Source organism: Aotus nancymaae, unplaced genomic scaffold (assembly GCF_030222135.1).
Source record: "Aotus nancymaae isolate 86718 unplaced genomic scaffold, 86718_ANA_hifiasm-v0.15.2.pri h1tg000079l, whole genome shotgun sequence".
NCBI classification, from domain to species: Eukaryota; Metazoa; Chordata; class Mammalia; order Primates; family Aotidae; genus Aotus; species Aotus nancymaae.
In genome coordinates, this window is record NW_026988494.1 from 21,950,894 (window position 1) to 21,968,227 (window position 17,334).

At 47.6% G+C, this 17,334-nt stretch overlaps 1 protein-coding gene across 5 annotated transcripts in view; it reads left to right on the forward strand.

Annotated features, from left to right (window-relative positions):
- Positions 1–8,100, forward strand: part of SLC25A37 (solute carrier family 25 member 37) — a 111,694-nt gene extending 103,594 nt beyond the window's left edge. For all 5 annotated transcript variants that reach the window (XM_064368642.1, XM_012435272.2, XM_021665127.2 and 2 more), the window contains 3 exons: positions 1,488–1,716; positions 3,677–3,733; positions 6,901–8,100. In XM_064368642.1, coding sequence (XP_064224712.1) covers positions 1,488–1,716; positions 3,677–3,733; positions 6,901–7,421 — 807 coding nt within the window. In that variant the 3' untranslated portion in view covers positions 7,422–8,100. The remainder of the gene's footprint in view (positions 1–1,487; positions 1,717–3,676; positions 3,734–6,900) is intronic.
- The last annotated feature ends 9,234 nt before the right edge of the window (positions 8,101–17,334 follow it).

Consider the following 17,334-nt stretch of genomic DNA (forward strand, 5'->3'; position numbering starts at 1 on the left):
TACCTATCTATCTAATCTACCTACCTACCTAGAAATTGAGAGATTTATTTTGAGGATTGGCTTACATGATTGTGGGGGCTGGCAAGTACAAAATATGCAGGGTAGAGACCCAGGGAGAGCTGATGTTACAGTTTGAGTCTGAAGGCAGAATTTCTTCCTTGAGAGAGAAATTCTGATTAAATGAGGTGTACGTACCCATGGTATAGTAGAAGTTAATCTGGTTTACTCAAAGTCTACTGATTCAAATGTTAACCTCATCTAGAAAATACCTGCATACATACATCTAAACTAGTGTTAGAGCAAATATCTGGGTACCAGATATTTTATGGATCAGCCAGGCTGACCCATAAAATTAACCATTGCACCTGTGCAGGTGCTTCTCCCTCCTGGGTGGTGTCCTAGGGATGACAGAGGAGGGAAAGCCAGGTCTCTGCTTCAAGGAGACAAGATTATGCAAATGAAGAAGTTAAGAATGCTGCTCTGTGTGTGGAGTAGCCATTCTTTTATTCCTTTACTTTCTTAACAAAATTGCTTTGACTTTAAAAAAAAAAAAGAAAGAAAGAAAGAAATTGGCTGGCTGCAGTGGCTCACGCCTATAATCTCAGCACTTTGGGAGGCTGAGGCGGGCAGATTAGGAGGTCAGGAGTTCGAGACCAGCCTGGCCAAAATGGTAAAACCCTGCCTCTACTAAAAATACAAAAATTAGCTGGGTGTGGTGGCGGTTGCCTATAATCCTAGCTGCTTAGGAGGCTGAGGTAGAATTGTTTGAACCCAGGAGGCGGAGGTTGCAGTGGGCTGAGATTGTGCCACTGCACTCTAGCCTCAGTGACAGAGCGAGACTGTCTCAGAAAAAAAAAAGAAAGAAATTAAGAACTAGACCATTTATATTTAAGTGCCAACTTATAAAAATAAAATGCAAAAAGGTATTTAGAGGTGATGAGGCAAGTGAGGGCTGGAGGATTCGGGGAAATTTCATGGTGTAGGGACTAACAGGAGCTTCCAGAACGTGGAGGTTTCAGATAAGTGAGGACACAGAGGACTTCACCACCAGAGTGGTAACTGCAGGACAATTCTACATCTATCTAGGACTCTGAGTTTTTTAAGGGTTTTCATAGGCATTGTTTGGTTTGCTGCTTGCAACAATCCTGTTATTTTAATTGAAGGTCTTAAGGTCCAGAGAAGTTAAGGAATTCCCCAGAGGCCACACAGCTTGCCAGTGACAGGGGAAAGTCCTTCTCTTCCACCTCCTTCTCTCTGTTTCTCTCTTTATGGGGCATAACGAAATCTGCATGTACACATTCATGTGGACTTCATTATGTCCATGTAGAATTCATTTTGATTTCAGGTATGTTTCCTTCCCAGATAAATCCTGTGAAACTATGAACATTGTTTTTTCTCTCTCCTTCTCCAGGTCTTATTTTCCTTCTTTACCATCCTCATTAAATCTCTTTTTCGTTTGTTTGTCTTCTCTTCTTGCCCACTCCCAGACACGAATGCAGAGTTTGAGTCCAGATCCGAAAGCCCAGTACACGAGTATCTACGGAGCCCTCAAGAGAATCATGCGGACCGAAGGCTTCTGGAGGCCCTTGCGGGGCCTCAACGTCATGATCCTGGGTGCAGGGCCGGCCCACGCCATGTATTTTGCCTGCTATGAAAACATGAAAAGGACTTTAAATGACGTTTTCCACCACCAAGGAAACAGCCACCTAGCCAACGGTATTTTGAAAGCGTTTGTCTGGAGTTAGAAAGTTCTCTTCTTCAACACGTCCCTCCCCAGGGTGTTCCTCCCTGTGACCCAGCCGCCTCGACTTCGGCCCGCTTGCTCACGAATAAAGAACTCTAGCGTTGTGTGTGCAACGCACACCCAGACACACGCACACACATGCGCGCGGCACACACATGCTTTTGTCTGTTCCCCACCGCTTTCTGAAGCCTGGGGAGAAATCAGTGACAGAGGTGTTTTCGTTTTATTGTTGTATGGGTTTTCTTTTCTTCTCTTTTTGTTTTGTTTTCAAACATTCAAAAACAATTAATGATCAGACATAGGAGAAACCCTGAATAGAAACAAAACTTTTGAATGCTGGATTCAAAAAAAAAAAGTTATCTGGACAGCTTCTTTGAGACTATTTAAAAACTGGTACAACAGGTCTCTACAACGCCAAGATCTAACTAAGCTTTAAAAGGTCAAGAAGTTTTATGGCTGACAAAGGACGCTCCACGCAGAAGGCCTTTCCCACCTTAAGCTTCTGGGGACTTGGGAATTTTACCCCCATTCTCTTCCGTTTGTCTGAGTTGCATCTCTCTGCAAGCAAGGGCTGAAATCATTTTGTTTGGTTGTTTTGAGGGAGGGCGGGGGTGGGGGGTGCAAGTCAGCCAGCAGCTCTTACATAAGGCACGTTTTACTGGGCAGGGCTGAGCTCTTATTTTCTCCTCTCCTGTGGGCTTGCTTTTGTTTTTTGTTTGGGTTTGGAATGGAAATATGGATAGCAGCATAAAGTACCTTTGTTCTGACAAAATTCATTTGTTTCAACAATGGAGACGTAGATGAGACCAACAATAACTTCTCCCCCTCTCTTTTGATTCTGCTGAAAAGCATATCTCCTCCCATCAGCCAACCTTGGTCATAAGCCTGCCCGGCTGGTTTGCAGATATTTGTTTTGTTTTGTAGAAATTGGCCATTAGTGCATTTACTGAGATGGTCGCTGAAGAGCCAAGCCCTGACCTACCCCTGAGTCTGTGATGTTGGGGCCCTTCTTTTGCTGAAACTGCCTTATGTAATGGTTTCGCTCCCTGAAAGAGATTTAACGGAATCCATTTTATGCCAAGTACTGGCCTGCGCTGTTTCTGCAATGTGTGGTGTATGCTGTGGTGGCGTTTTGATCTTGCTGGGAATGATGATAAGTGTGTGTGCGGTGGGGGAGAGGGTATTACATGCATTGCTGAAGAGTCATCCTGGTGTTCCTCATTCCTCCCACCTTCCCGTGGTCATTTTAATTACAGGTTAGTGTCACCGCAAAGGGAGGAAGCTCAAAGCCAAAAGCAAAATTCCAGGCCTGATTCTGGCTTTTGAAGTTCCTGGTTCTTGAAGCCAGGCCTGACCCGACCCTCAGATGGGGTCAGTCCTGTAGCTTTGCAGACTGACCCTGGAAATCTACCAAATGCAGATTCTCCTGATTTCCTCTTCTCTTTTCCAGCTTTTTTTTTTTTTAAAGCCTGGATTTTAACCAGATTTTCTTTTTTCCCTTTCTCAGCTGTAGATATGATATTATCTCCTTTCAGGGCCCCAGCTTAAGGACAAAGTGAGTTAATGTGTAGACAAAGGCAAAGGATGAGAGAGAATTAACATCTAGACAGTGGGAAAAGCCATGCCGTGTGGTTACTGGGACCCACCCAACACTTGCAGGTTTAGCGTCTTCCCAGGGTTGAGTATAAGAAAGAAGATGAGGTTTTTGCAAGATTACAGTGTGAGTGAGTGTGCCTAAATGAACCATCCCCATTTTTATCCTATTTTCACCATCACTTTAGGGTATTAAGAGTCAGTGCTCACGTGGGTGGAGCTGGTAGTACATTTCGCTTCTTAGAAAACTAAGTCCTGGGTTCCATCTGATTTTAGGTTCCAGGAACTTCCTGAGAACACTGGGTCGCAGAGGGTAATTTTCTGGAGTTTGTTTTGCAGGGATAGCTGGGAGTATGGCCACCCTGCTCCACGATGCGGTAATGAATCCAGCAGAAGGTAATGTTTCATGGTCCCAGGGAGGGGCAGTAGGGGATGTGCAAAGTGGCACAAAAAATGGTGGTGGGGGAGTGGTGAGGACTGAAGGTGGGCGGGACGGCTCCTGGACCCCAGTCAGAGCAGATAGGAGAATTGAATTCTTTACTACATTATCAAAGGCCTCAAGAAGGGACATGAATATTTGGGTTTTATGGTATTCCTGTGCTCAGAAACACAGCTGCTCAAAGTATGGTCTACAGATCAACATCATCAGACCTCCTTGAGGGGCTGCAAATGCTAATCCTGAGGCTTGGCCCAGTGGCTCACGCCCATAATCCCCACACTTTGGGAGGCCGAGGTGGGAGGATCACTTGAGGTCAGGAATTCGAGACCAGCCTGGCCTACGTGGAGAAATCCTGTCTCTACTAAAAATACAAATATTAGCTGGATGTGGTGTGTGCATCTGTAATCCCAGCTACTGGGGAGACCCAGGTGGGAGAATCACTTGAACCTGGCAGGCAGAGGTTGCAGTGAGCTGAGAGCACACCACGGTAGTCCAGCCTGGGCCTCAGAGACAGACTCCATCTCAAAAGGAAAAAAAAGAAGAAGAAATGCTAACTGGCCGGAGCGGTGGTTTAAAACTGTAATCCCAGCACTTTGGGAGGTCGAGGCAGGCGGATCTATTGAACCTGGGAGTTCAAGAGCATCCTGGGTAGCATAATGAGACCCTCGTCCCTACAAAAAATACAAAAATTAGCCAGATGTGGTGGTGCATGCCTGTAGTCCCAGCTGTTCAGGAGGCTGAGGAAAAAGAATTGCTTGAGCTTGGGAGGGCGAGGCTGCAGTGATTGGTGATGGCACCACTGCACTCAGCCTGGGCTACAGAGCAAGACTGCCTCAAAACACAAAAGAAAAGAAATGCTAATTATCAGGCTCTACACCCAGCCTCTTGTATCTGAATCCCTGGAGCTAGGGACCAGAATCTGTTTCCTGGTGATTTCTATTGCATGCTTTTGCACTACTCTAAAACCTGTATGTATACACAGCGCGCGCGCACACACACGCACACACCCCTAGCCCTTTTTAATCCTTATCAATCCTAGACAAATGTATGGGGAACCCATCAGAGGCTACTCTTAAGGGCTAGTGTTCAGTCTTGACTGTTTTTAATTTGAAAGATTATGGATCACGTTTCAAACAGATGTCAGTGTAGAGAGAATAGTATGATGGACTCCAGTGTTTCCATCTCTGTGCTTCAGAAATTGACATTGGGTCATTTTGTTTTAGTCCTCTCTTTCCACATTATCTTCTTTTTGTCCTTTTAAATTTCGGAGGTATTACGAAGCGAGCCTCAGCTGTGCAGACCCGAGTCTGTTCCCTTTTTATGTATCCTGGCGTCTTAGCTAGCTCGGGGTGAGCTGTGGAGCTCTCTTCACCTTGCTGCCCCATCTGAAAATAGTTCCTGGCCAGAAGGGAGAATTGGAGAGAAAAGTTTCAACATTTTAAGTCTCATGCTATAAGTTTGCCTATCTTTTGTCTTTTAAGGTGAAGCTTTTAAACTTGCTTGCAGCTACCCGCCATGTCCTCGCGGATAGGGGACTTGGTCTGACCTTCAGGGTTGTGGTGGGGCGGTTTGGGAGGTGGGCAGGGAGTCTCTATGGTTTGGGTGCTAAGCGTGACCCGATGGGCAGGTGAAGAAAGGCACCTTCTCCATTCCCGTGGGTTCCTCTATCGTGTGCTGCACCAGGCATGCTGGAGGGACACACACCTTTTCCCCTTTTTATTTACAAAGTAGAGAGCTGAGAAAGAGAGCTCGTGTTCTGTTTTGTTTTGTACACAGTATCTTTCTCAAGAGATGTGATGTTCTTAAGTAAATTGGTCTGCTTTCATGGCTTGTCCTGTAATGAACGCATTCAAGACAGAATGTTTTCAAGGCAGGAAAGAGGTGTTCTGAGGTAGGCAGGGGCAAGGAGGAGGAAGCACTTCTAGGAAGTAGTTCAATGAAAAACCTAAAAATGTCCCAAATAAATATTCGCTCACATATTATATATCTTGGGCTTCTTTTTATGGGAGTTCATTCAGGGACCTGGTCAGTGAACAGGTAGTTAACTTTGTGTAACCAAGCAAGGGTTTTGTTTATCTTTTTTAAAGGAGAAAAAAGTGAGGCTCAAGCTGTCTCTTTCTCCTTGTCATAGCTATTAATTTACGGTCCTTATTTCTTTAAAAGTAAAGAGGGCCGGGCGCGGTGGCTCACGCCTGTAATCCCAGCACTTTGGGAGGCCGAGGCAGGTGGATCACGAGGTCAAGAGATCGAGACCATCCTGGTCAACGTGGTGAAACCCCATCTCTACTAAAAATACAAAAAATTAGCTGGGCATGGTGGCACGTGTCTGTAATCCCAGCTACTCAGGAGGCTGGGATTTGCCTGAACCCAGGAGGCGGAGGTTGCGGTGAGCCGAGATCGCGCCATTGCACTCCAGTCTGGGTAACAAGAGCAAAACTCCGTCTCAAAAAAAAAAAAAAGTAAAGAAAAGCCCATTGTGTATATTTATTTGGCAATACATGAAGCCATTAAAACCCTGAGCCTGAGGTACCACAGTTAGTCTCATTTGCCTGTTGTCCTGTGAACCCCAGTTAGAAAGTCATTGAACTTGGGCAGACATGATTCCACTGTCTGTTCCAAACACACTGTGTCACAGAAGCGAGAATTACTGTTAGAGGCACAAACCCCTGTGAATACGCAAGGGGACACACTTCCAGTAGATGTGCCGGGGACGGATGAGGGCAGAGGGTACAGGGGACAGGATTCAGCTTTGTGGTGGGTGCTGAGGGTTCCTGCCAGGGGCAGCCAGGATCTGGGAAAGAGATCCGTGATTCTAGTCTGAAGTGGCTGCCTGGTTTGGGGGCTGCCTTCAGCAAGATTCGGGCAGGAGAAACTTCAGGACGTAGCCACCTTCTTGGCAGTGGGTCCTGGAGATAAAAATGGATTTTAATCCAGGACTGCCGGGAGCTGGCCGTCTGCGGCAGCTCAGGCTGGGGCTGTGTGTGCTGGCTCTCGTCTGTCTCCGGCGTGTCTAACTGGCTTGTTTCTCTTTATGGCTTGGCTTCATTCTGACCTGGGGTGGGGCCACGTCTGACCCACTGCCCACTGGCTGTCCGTCTGGCCTGCCTTGCGGCTCCAACCACAGTGGTGAAGCAGCGCTTGCAGATGTACAACTCGCAGCACCGGTCAGCCCTCAGCTGCATCCGGACGGTGTGGAGGACCGAGGGGTTGGGGGCCTTCTACCGGAGCTACACCACGCAGCTGACCATGAACATCCCCTTCCAGTCCATCCACTTCATCACCTACGAGTTCCTGCAGGAGCAGGTCAACCCTCACCGGACCTACAACCCGCAGTCCCACATCATCTCAGGCGGGCTGGCCGGGGCCCTCGCCGCGGCCGCCACGACCCCCCTGGACGTCTGTAAGACTCTTCTCAACACTCAGGAGAATGTGGCCCTCTCCTTGGCCAACATCAGCGGCCGGCTGTCGGGCATGGCCAATGCCTTCCGGACGGTGTACCAGCTTAATGGCCTGGCCGGCTACTTCAAAGGCATCCAGGCGCGTGTCATCTACCAGATGCCCTCCACCGCCATTTCTTGGTCTGTCTATGAGTTCTTCAAATACTTCCTCACCAAGCGCCAGCTAGAAAATCGAGCTCCATACTAAACGAACAGGCTATGGGAAGGGATCATAGAATCTTTTCTTCTTAAAGCCATTCTCTGCCTGCATCCAGCCCCTTGCCCTCTCCTCACACCTACATCATTTTTTTGCAGGGTGCTCCCTGTGGGTCCTCTGCTCCTCGATGCCTTAGAGGGAGGAGGGGACGGGCCAGCCGCTCATGGGAATGCTGTCTGCAGGGACATCCGAGGCAGTGGTGGACAAGAAAGACTTTGGAAGGGGAGTGAGAAATTGCTTTTTCTCTTCCTCCCTGGGCAGAATGTAGCTTTTCTGCTTCACTGTGGCAGCCTCCTCTCTGGATCCTCAGATCTCACAGGAGGGAAGAAAATTTGCAGTGACTGAAAACAGTAAACAAAACATTTTTTTATGTATATAAAAGTTACATTACGCAGCACAAAATAGATGGATAATGTTTATCCTTTATTTTTCTATGTAGAAGTTTTTGAATTTGTGTGTGTGCTTGTGCGTGTCTACACCTAGTATTACGGCTGGGACTCTCCAGCTGTTTTTTTTTTTTTTAAATGAGAGGGTTGAATTCTTCCATCAGGTGAACGAAAAAGGCACCAAAGTAAAATCACTGAATGTGGCCTGCAGCTGTGGTTTTAGCCCCTCCAGATGGAAGTTTCACTTGAATGTAAAATAATAAAAATTAAGTTTATATTTTGAATTTCTCTTTTCATGGGGGAAAAAAGGTACCTTTAAAAAAATTTAAATAATGATATGTCACTTGCAGCTACCTTTTTTTTTTTCCTTTTAAATTCAATCAGCCACTTCATGTGCCTTTTTTCCTTTGTCTTTCCCCAAAATGCCAGGACCGGAGACCTGGCCCTGGCCCATTTGCTCCTGCTGTGTACACACGCGCACACGTGCGGGGGGCGGGGCAGGATCTCGCCCGCTAGAGGTTGGTGGAGCCCAGCAGAATCAGGCCGGCTGGGCGTAAACCTGTTGAGACTGCTTGCTCCCCTTGTGAGTGAGGTGAATCCTGCCTCCCCGGTCAGCACTTAGAAGCCCTTCATAGGTAGCACTTGGCTACCTGTGGGGCAGGTGTTTGGAATGAATCCTACCTTCAGCCTAGGAGTTATTTCTGCATCAGCTTTTAACTCAGGCACTTAAGGTAACGTGATATATGTGTGTTTTGACGGAATCTCCTCATTCCCTGTTTCCCTGTGCGGTCTAGGGAGGCACGTCTCCAGACTTTGTCCCCCGTCCTGTCCCAACCATTAACTCCCACATCACAGCTTCTCACCGCATGCGGCAAGAGCCAGGCCTATCTGCGAGGGCCCTGCGGCTCAGGTCTGACCTGGACCGTCTTGCTCGAGTTGGAAGACCCCTCTCCAGAAGCCATTCTGCAGCTCCGTCCGCTCTGCGTCACCCGAGAACACAGGCCTCGCAGCCTTGCTCTCTGAAATGGTGTGTCGGGGTAAGACGGTCGCTCAGAGAAAATGCAAGCCCATTTTCCCTAGCGATGCTGTTTGGTGCGCTGGGGCCGCCGTGCAAGGGAATACTGATGGAGCGAGCAGCACCGGCTCTGATTTGGGACCCTCACCAGAGCTTATCTTTAAAAATGAGCAGGAAGCTCAGGCGTGTTTGCATTTCGGTGAGCCGGGTCCTGACCTGCCGCCACCCACCACACTCGGTGTGGTTGCAATCTCACCAAGGAGGTACAGGCCTGGTTTCTTCTGAGTAGGGTGACTGCCTAGGAAGTAACACATGGAGAATTTCCATCTTGGGACCATGCACACAGTACCTAGTAGAGTAGTTTTTGCTCTAATAGCGATGAGGAATTCTATCATCAAACAGTCAGTTGACTTCTTTTTTCAGATCAGGGATGGGAAAGAGCCACACTGGGTACCTCCCGCGTGTGACCGGTGAACAGCCCCTTGCGGCTGGGCTGTGGGGCTTGGCTGCTGCCTTGTCCCATCTGGGGGTTAACACCTCCCTGCTCTGCCCCCCACCCACACTCCAAAGCCAGTTGCAGCCTCAGCCCTACGTGAGGATGTAGAAAGCCGTAGTGTCCACGCTGCTGCTGAAATTGTTTACATCTGTGCTCTCGACCTGCCTTGGGTTTGTGTTAAATGGTGTTGAATTCTACAAACGGAGGAGGGGAAATCAAATTCTAAATTCCAAAGTAGAATTTAAGGAAGATTTGTAAAATATCATCCTACCACCCCTTTTAGTCCACCTGAGATAGGCCACACTGCAGCAAGACAGTCCCTACCGGATTTTGCTTTCACAGGTGTTTAGAAAAGAAACTGTTGATTTCTCTAGGAAAACTCCTTTGGTTAGGGGGATGCAAGAAGGGAAGGTGAAGGCCGGGTGCAGTGGCTCACTCCTGTAATCCCAGCACTTTGGGAGGCCAAGGCAGGCGGATCACTTGAGGCTAGCAATTTGAGATAAGCCTGGCCAATATGGTGAAACCCCATCTCTAGTAAAAATACAAAAATCAGCTGGTCGTGGTGGTGGGTGTCTGTAACCTAGTTACTTGGGAGGCTGAGGCAGGAGAATTGCTTGAACCCAGGAGGTGGAGGTTGCAGTGAGCTGAGATTGTGCCACTGCACTCCAGCCTGGACAACAGAGCGAGACTGATATCTCAAAACAAAAAAAGAAGGAAAGGTGAAAACCGGATCTTGGAGCTCTGTGGGCCCGGATTGCAGGCCCCTCCCTGTGTGGTGAGGGATGGGCCAGCTGGGGGAGTCACCTGGTCAGCCTGCATGCCCGACCTGGTCATCAGGAGGTTGAAGAAAGCCTTGAATGTGGTGAAGCACTAAGCAGATACAAGTGTTTGTTAATTTTGTAGAAATTAACTTTCCCCTCTGGCCTTTATCTCCAAAGTTGGTATTGTGGCCCCATGCAGACTGCAATCAGGTTTTTGACTGTGACTTGACATTGCAAAGTGCTAAATAGGAAGAGGTCGCCCCACCTTACTATCCCCCCCACCCTCCGTGATCAACTCAATATAATCGCAACATGTACTTGGTCCTTGGTGTCTTGAAGTGACGTCTGCAGCCAGTCAGTGCCCCTGAGTCCAGCACTTGTACTTTTACATGGTATGTGTGTGAGTAGCTCTAATGCCCAAACCATGATTTGAGGTTCAACCACTTGTAGCTGAAAGCTTTATTTTAGAACAATAAACTGATTTTTTCCAAATGGGTGGTATCTTCCACCCATGACTATGTTGTCTTAACTTTGCGTTGAATCTATTTACTGGGTTACATTCTATGTGTAGTTTGTTTTTTCATTTATTGCTCTTTTCTTTTAAAATGCTCATGTCTTATTCCAAGCACCATCCTCCAAAGCCCCCAAAAAGCTCCATCTCCAACCAGTTGTTATGCCAACAAGGTTTTATTTAACTTTATTTAAGGATGACTGTGTCTTTGAACTACAAATGTACTGCTGCTTCCTACCTGCAAGACGCACAATGTATGTTTTAAGAGCGAGCAAGTGTTATTTGTTAAATTCCTCAAATGCCTGTAGTGACTATTGTTTCTGCCTCTCAATTGTTGCCAGCTCTTTGAAGAAGGGGAGAATTGTGTGTTTGTGTGTTTGTGTGGGATGTTTCTGATACGCTGCTACAGTTGCAACACTGGAGCTAGAGAAAATAAAGTATTGATCTTTGAAGTGTTGTGGGTTCTGTGGTGGGAATCCTGAAATGAGAGGGGTGTGGATGGCAAGAGGGGATGTCCTTCACGGGGCCTGTTCCTCTTCCTCTTGAGCACTCGGGACCAGGGTCCGCAGCTTTGATAGGAGCTGCCCCTGCAACCTCCTTTCCCCAGGGCAAGCAGATCCATTGTGGTGTCTGTGTTGTCCTGCTGGGGAGGAGTGGGAGCTTTCCCACTGGCTGGGCTCACCATGCTGGGGAGGGTGGGTGTGGCAGGCAGCAGGTGGTTCTTTGTAACCTGCTGTGCTCATGCCTGTTTTCTCTGTCATACACCTCAGGTTAAGCCCGAGAACGTAACCTCTTTTGGAAGTGGGAAGAGGGAAGGTTTGGGCCCCTTACAGAAGCCAGGGATGACTCTGACTCTTCCGGCAATTTTGAAAGTCTGAGTTTCCACCTTCATTATGACCACTGAAGTCCTTGGCCTGCCAGGGTGCAGGGTCAGAATTGAGGTCAGGCCTGAGAACCGGTCAATGCAGGGGTGCCTAGAGATGGGAAGGGGTGATGGTTAGCAGGTGGGGAGCACTGGGATAAACTCCCTGTTTTGTAATTTACCTATGGTCAATGTTGCGCTACTCCAGCTCGTAGTTGCTTCTCCTCTTTTGGGATGGGTGTCACAGATGGTCTACTTCCAGTAGATATGGATTCATTCCACAGATATCCCACCTCTGCCTGCACCATAGAATCAATCAGCCAACAAATTGGTTGTGCCTCCCACGAGCAGAGCTTCATGCAGGTGCTGGGGACAGAGTGAAGTAGAAGATGTGGTCCCTGTCCTCTAAGGTCTTACAGCCTAGTAGAAGAGTACAAGGAGAGATGCAAACTCCTTAAGGCAATCAGATCTTGACCCACCAAGATGGTAGCCAAGTCAGCTATGGAAGCTTTCTGCCCATTAGAACAAACTCCATGAGACAGTGGCCTTGTTGGTCTTATTTGCTGCTTTATCCCCAGCCAGTGGTGTGCTGGGGCTGGCCCTGCATCAGCTTTCTAGGGTGTACAGTGCACATTCCTTCCCAGCTTCACATTCTGTATTACCATGTTGGTAGCTTGAATTCGGCAACAGTGGGGATATTTACGCCACGGAAATTGTCAAGCACTACTAATCAGGGCCTTTGCTTTTCCAAGAGCTGGTTTACCAGCATACCACTGCTGGCACATAGCACAGTGCTTGGTATGTGCTAGGTGTTCAGTGAAGATTTGCTGAGAGGAAGATATGAAAAGTAGAACTCAGTTTCATCCTGGGGTGGGGGCCCTTCTGTGGCGCCTCCCTTAGCTTGCCACCTGCCCCCTCATGGCAGAAACCATCTTTCTATCACTCAGGAGCCCTCTCTAGCACGAACACATTCAAATTCCAGCCCTAAAAAGGCCATGAAACAAAGGTATACCCTTTCCTCTGGGGCCAAGGTCTCCTTACTGAGTTGCATGCGTTCTAATTACCAGCTATCTCTTCCAGGATAGACCTCTGCTCCTACCCAAGGAGGGGGCTTAATGTGATAAACATTTTGGAGAGGAAGTAATGAGCTAGTCTTGTACAAGGGAGAGACACAGGCAGATGTGGAAGTGGGTTGTTATTGCTTGCAAGAGAACAAAGCATTGCCTCTGGTCTAAGTCTGAATGCAGGGAGTGGCCTAAGAGAAATCAGTGCAATCTGGGAGAAAAGAGCTTGGTTTGCATCCATAAGGGCTTTGTAGGAGATAGCCTCATGGTAAGTAAGCTGCCGGTAAGAGCTATGGCTGCCATTGTAAGAAGTTTGACCTTTAAGGAGTAGGTAATGGGAAGTCACCAAGAGTCTTCGAGCAGGGGGCACCAGGATTGGAGCTTGGTTCCAGGGAAAGTCATCTGGCTGAAGTGCACAGGACCGAGTGAAGAAGAAATGTGGAGGAGGCCAGGAGATGGTCAGTTTTGTGTCACAGTGAAACTGTCCAGAAGAGGCATGACTAAGAGAAAGGTACAGAATGAGTGGGAATGGACTGATGAGAGTGCAGAGGTGAAGTCAGCAGAGGCCTGGGGATGCAGGACTCTACGGCATGCTGAGAACAGGCTGGGCTGTCTGAGAGGAGCAGGAGGACCTGGCGGAGAGGACTAATACGTGGCAGCAGAGAAAATCCCTCATCTCTGAGTCCATGGGTCCCTCCTTAGTCCTCCTCCTTGAGCTTGCATAACACTTGAGCGCTCTCTCTTTAGCTCCCCTACTTGGCTTCCATTTCCCAGCTTCCTCCTGGCCTCCCACCTCTGTGATACCTTCTCTGGCCCCTCACCAGCTTCAGCTCCTTTCCAGGCCACCTGAGTATGGCTGCTTGGAAAGGTTCTGCTGCTGGGGATCCTGTCTCTCCACAGCCTCTTGGTGCTGATCGGCCCTCCTCTGGGAAGATGATTCTCAGATGTGGGGCTGTAGCACCCCAATTCTTCTGAACTCCAGATTTAAATCTCCAGTGGCCTGCTGGAGATCTCTTGGATCTCAACTTGTCCCTCATTCTCAGGACACTATCCCCCACTTGCTGCCAGAGGCTTACTGTGTTACTCAGTTGCTCATGACCTTCAAGGGCTCCTGTTGCTTATTGAATTTAATTGGCTTTCCTGCACATGGGCAGTTCCCAGCTTAGCCTCCCATATAAGGTAATTACTAGAGAGAAACAGAATAGGTCAGCAGGATGGATGTGTAAGACCCTGAGGTCTTAATTTCCTTAACAGGGCAGTGCTATGCTCTTTCCAGAACTTAGTTCCCATTGGAATGTCTTCCTCCCTCTCTGGCGACTCCTCTTTGCTCATTCAAGTCCTATCTTTCAGGCTGCCTTGAAGATGGCATTTACCACCACACTGCAGAACTCCTCCTAATTTGCCTATCTATGTGATCTCTCTCTCCTCTTTGTCAGTATCTACAGCCTCTTTGACAGGCCTCCAACCTGCAGTGGCTGACCTCACTTTGCATTTTTTCTGCAATCTTCCCAGAATTATGTGCCCATTGAGGGCAGAAACTGTGGTTTATTCACTCCTGTTTTCTCCAAAGCCTTCCCGCCTACTGTTTCCCACATTCTGCGTAAGAGTGACAGCCGTTATTCATTGTATGTAACAAACTTCTGATGTCCTATTGAGTCTGAAACTCCTGTGGGACATCCAGGTGGAGACCCCAGAAGGAAATACGGTGTTGGTGGTCAGGAGAAAGGCCGGAACTGGAACAAAGGACCTGGCAGATAGGCCAAGGGGTGTGATGGCCAAAGCCACAGGCACAGGAGAGTCCCAAGGGAGAAAAAGAATCTTGTGGAAGGCTTACATTTATAGTGAAGAGAGAAATGGGAACCAGGAGAGGCTGGAGTGGTCAGAGTTGTGAAGTAACCAAGAGGCGAGGCTTTTACAAAGGAGGGGTAGTCATCAGTTCTACAAGCTTAGGTGTGAAATATAAGCAACTAAAGCCATTTTTAGAAAACCTTAGGCTGGCCGAGGTGGACAGATCATGAGGTCCAGAGATCAAGACCATCCTGGTCAACATAGTGAAAACCCATCTCTACTAAAAATACAAAAATTAGCTGGGTGTGGTGGCACGTGCCTGTAATCCCAGCTACTTGGGAGAGTGAAGCAGGAGCATCACTTGAACCCGGGAGGCAGAGGTTGCAGTGAGCTAGCCAAGATCCAGCTCATCAAACAAACAGGCCCTAGTCTCTCCTTGCTCTTTTCTTTGTTCTGGTTTTTCCCTAGCCTGACTTTCCTTTTTGTATTCCCTTTTAAATGTCACCTTCACCAAATTCAGCTGCTTCCACACCTCCCCCTCTGCTGACCCCCTGCACCCAGCACCATTCCTACTGTATCTAGCATAATATTCCAGAGGCTACCTAAAGGCGATAATTAGTTATGGTCATTTCAAACACTCAAAACTGCACATCCCAGGCTTGTTCATGAAAGTGAAAAGCTGGCAAACAGACTAGATATCTATCAAGAAGTTAAATGATTTATAGACCATCCCTGCTGTCCTGGTATTTTTTATTTATTTATTTTTTTAGACAAAGTCTTGTTCTGTTTGCACGATCTCGGCTCACTGCAATCTCTACCTCCCGAGTTCAAGCAATTCTCCTGCCTCAGCCTCCTGAGTAGCTGGGACTACAGGTGCGCGCCACCACACTCAGCTAATGTTTGTATTTTTAGTAGAGGGGGGTTTCATCATGTTGGCCAGGATGGTATTGATCTCTTGACCTCTCGATCTGCCTGCCTCAACCTCCCAAAGTGCTGGGATTATAAGCATGAGCCACCGTACCCGGCCCCTGGTATTTTGTAGGAAAGAAATTTCATTAAGGGTCCCCAGCAACATATCATATTTATTTTTGTATTTTTAGTAGAGACGGAGTTTTCACTATGTTGACCAGGATGGTCTCGATCTCTGGACCTCATGATCCATCCACCTTGGCCGGTCTAGGGTTTTTAAAAAATGGCTTTAGTTGCTTATATTTCACACCTAAGCTTGTAGAACTGATGACTACCCCTTCTTTGTAAAAGCCTCACCTCTTGGTTACTTCGCAACTCTGACCACTCCAGCCTCTCCTGGTTCCCATTTCTCTCTTCACTATAAATGTAAGCCTTCCACAAGATTCTTTTTCTCCCTTGGGACTCTCCTGTGCCTGTGACTTTGGCCATCACACCCTTGGCCTATCTGCCAGGTCCTTTGTTCCAGTTCCGGCCTTTCTCCTGACCACCAACACTGTATTTCCTTCTGGGGTCTCCACCTGGATGTCCCACCGGAGTTTCAGACTCAACAGGACATCAGAAGTTCGTTACATACAATGAATAATGGCTGTCACTCTTACTCAAAAGGTGGAAAAATATCTGTATTCCCAATACATTTATCCAGTTTAAGATACTTCTGGGCTTCCCCATTTCTCTGGCCTTGCCTCCTAAAGGTAACATTACTTTGGTTAACATGTGAGCTCTCTTTTGTGAAGCCATGGATATAACACAACTCCAGACTTCCAGGTTCCTGTTGCCATGGCTTAAGAAGCTCTTCTTTGCTTATGCTCTTGTTTACCTATGGTTGTTTTGTTTTCCATAGTAAGTGAGACTCTGGGTGAGCTCCCAGCACTACTGCTAAGAGGACACAAGGGCCATTTTAGCAGAGACAGACAGCCCAACCCCTGTCCACTGTCATCAGAAACTCCTCTGTGACAAGAAAAAGTAGAAATCAAAATCATACCAGCAATGTGTTAGTCTTCAACCCGAGGCAATTGAAGCTTGGGTACCGCCTTGAGTCCTTGTGCATTTCTGTTGTCGTCAAGGACTCTCAGTGTTGAAAAGGCATCCGACTGTAACCTCATGAAGCCCAGAGGTACAGAAAGAGGTATCGTGGACATCTGGCATCTTCATTATTGTCATGCTGGCCCTTGGGGTGGCTGCCTTTAAGGGAAAACGGGGTTTAAAAAGAACAAAGGGGGATATGGACCAGGCGTGTTTGTCCTCATCAGTATGTGAGTTCGTGGAAGGAGTTCTTGCTGCTTACTGAACAGTGAAAATGTTCTCTTGAAGGACACCTTTAGCTTGTGTTGACAGGTGGCAAATATATATCCCAAGATTTCTATGTTGAGCCTAATTCAACCAGCTGGTAAAATACACCAGCACATCCTCTCTCTTTCCCTGATTGTGTCTGTGTAAAGTTTAGAAATAAATAATGTGTGTATTAGTCCGTTCTCGCACTGCTGTAAAGAAATACCTGAGACTGGTAACTTATAAAGAAATGAGGTTTAATTGGCTTACAGTTTCACAGGGTGTACAAGAAGCATAGCCGGGGAGGCCTCAGAAAAGCTACGGTCATGGTGAAAGGTGAAAGGGAAGCAGGCTTGTCTGACGTGGCCAAAACAGGAGGAAGAAAGAATGAGAGGGGAGGCACTACACACTTTTAAACAACCAGGTCTCGTGATAACTCACTCTCATGAGAACAGCACCAAAGGGGAAATCCGCTCCCATGATCCAATCCCCTACCACCAGGCCCCACCTCCAACGCTGAAGATTGCAATTTGACATGATATTTGGGTGGGAACACAGATCCCAACCATATCTTTTTTTTTTTTTTTTTGAGATGGAGTCTCACTCTGTTGCCCAGGCAGGGTGCAATAGTGTGATCTTGGCTCAGTGCAACCTCTGCCTCCTGGGTTAAAGTAATTCTCCTGCCTCAGCCTCCCAAGTAGCTGGGACTACAGGTGTGCACCCCCATACCTGGCTAATTTTTGTATTTTTAGTAAAGATGGGGTTTCACCATGTTAGCCAGGC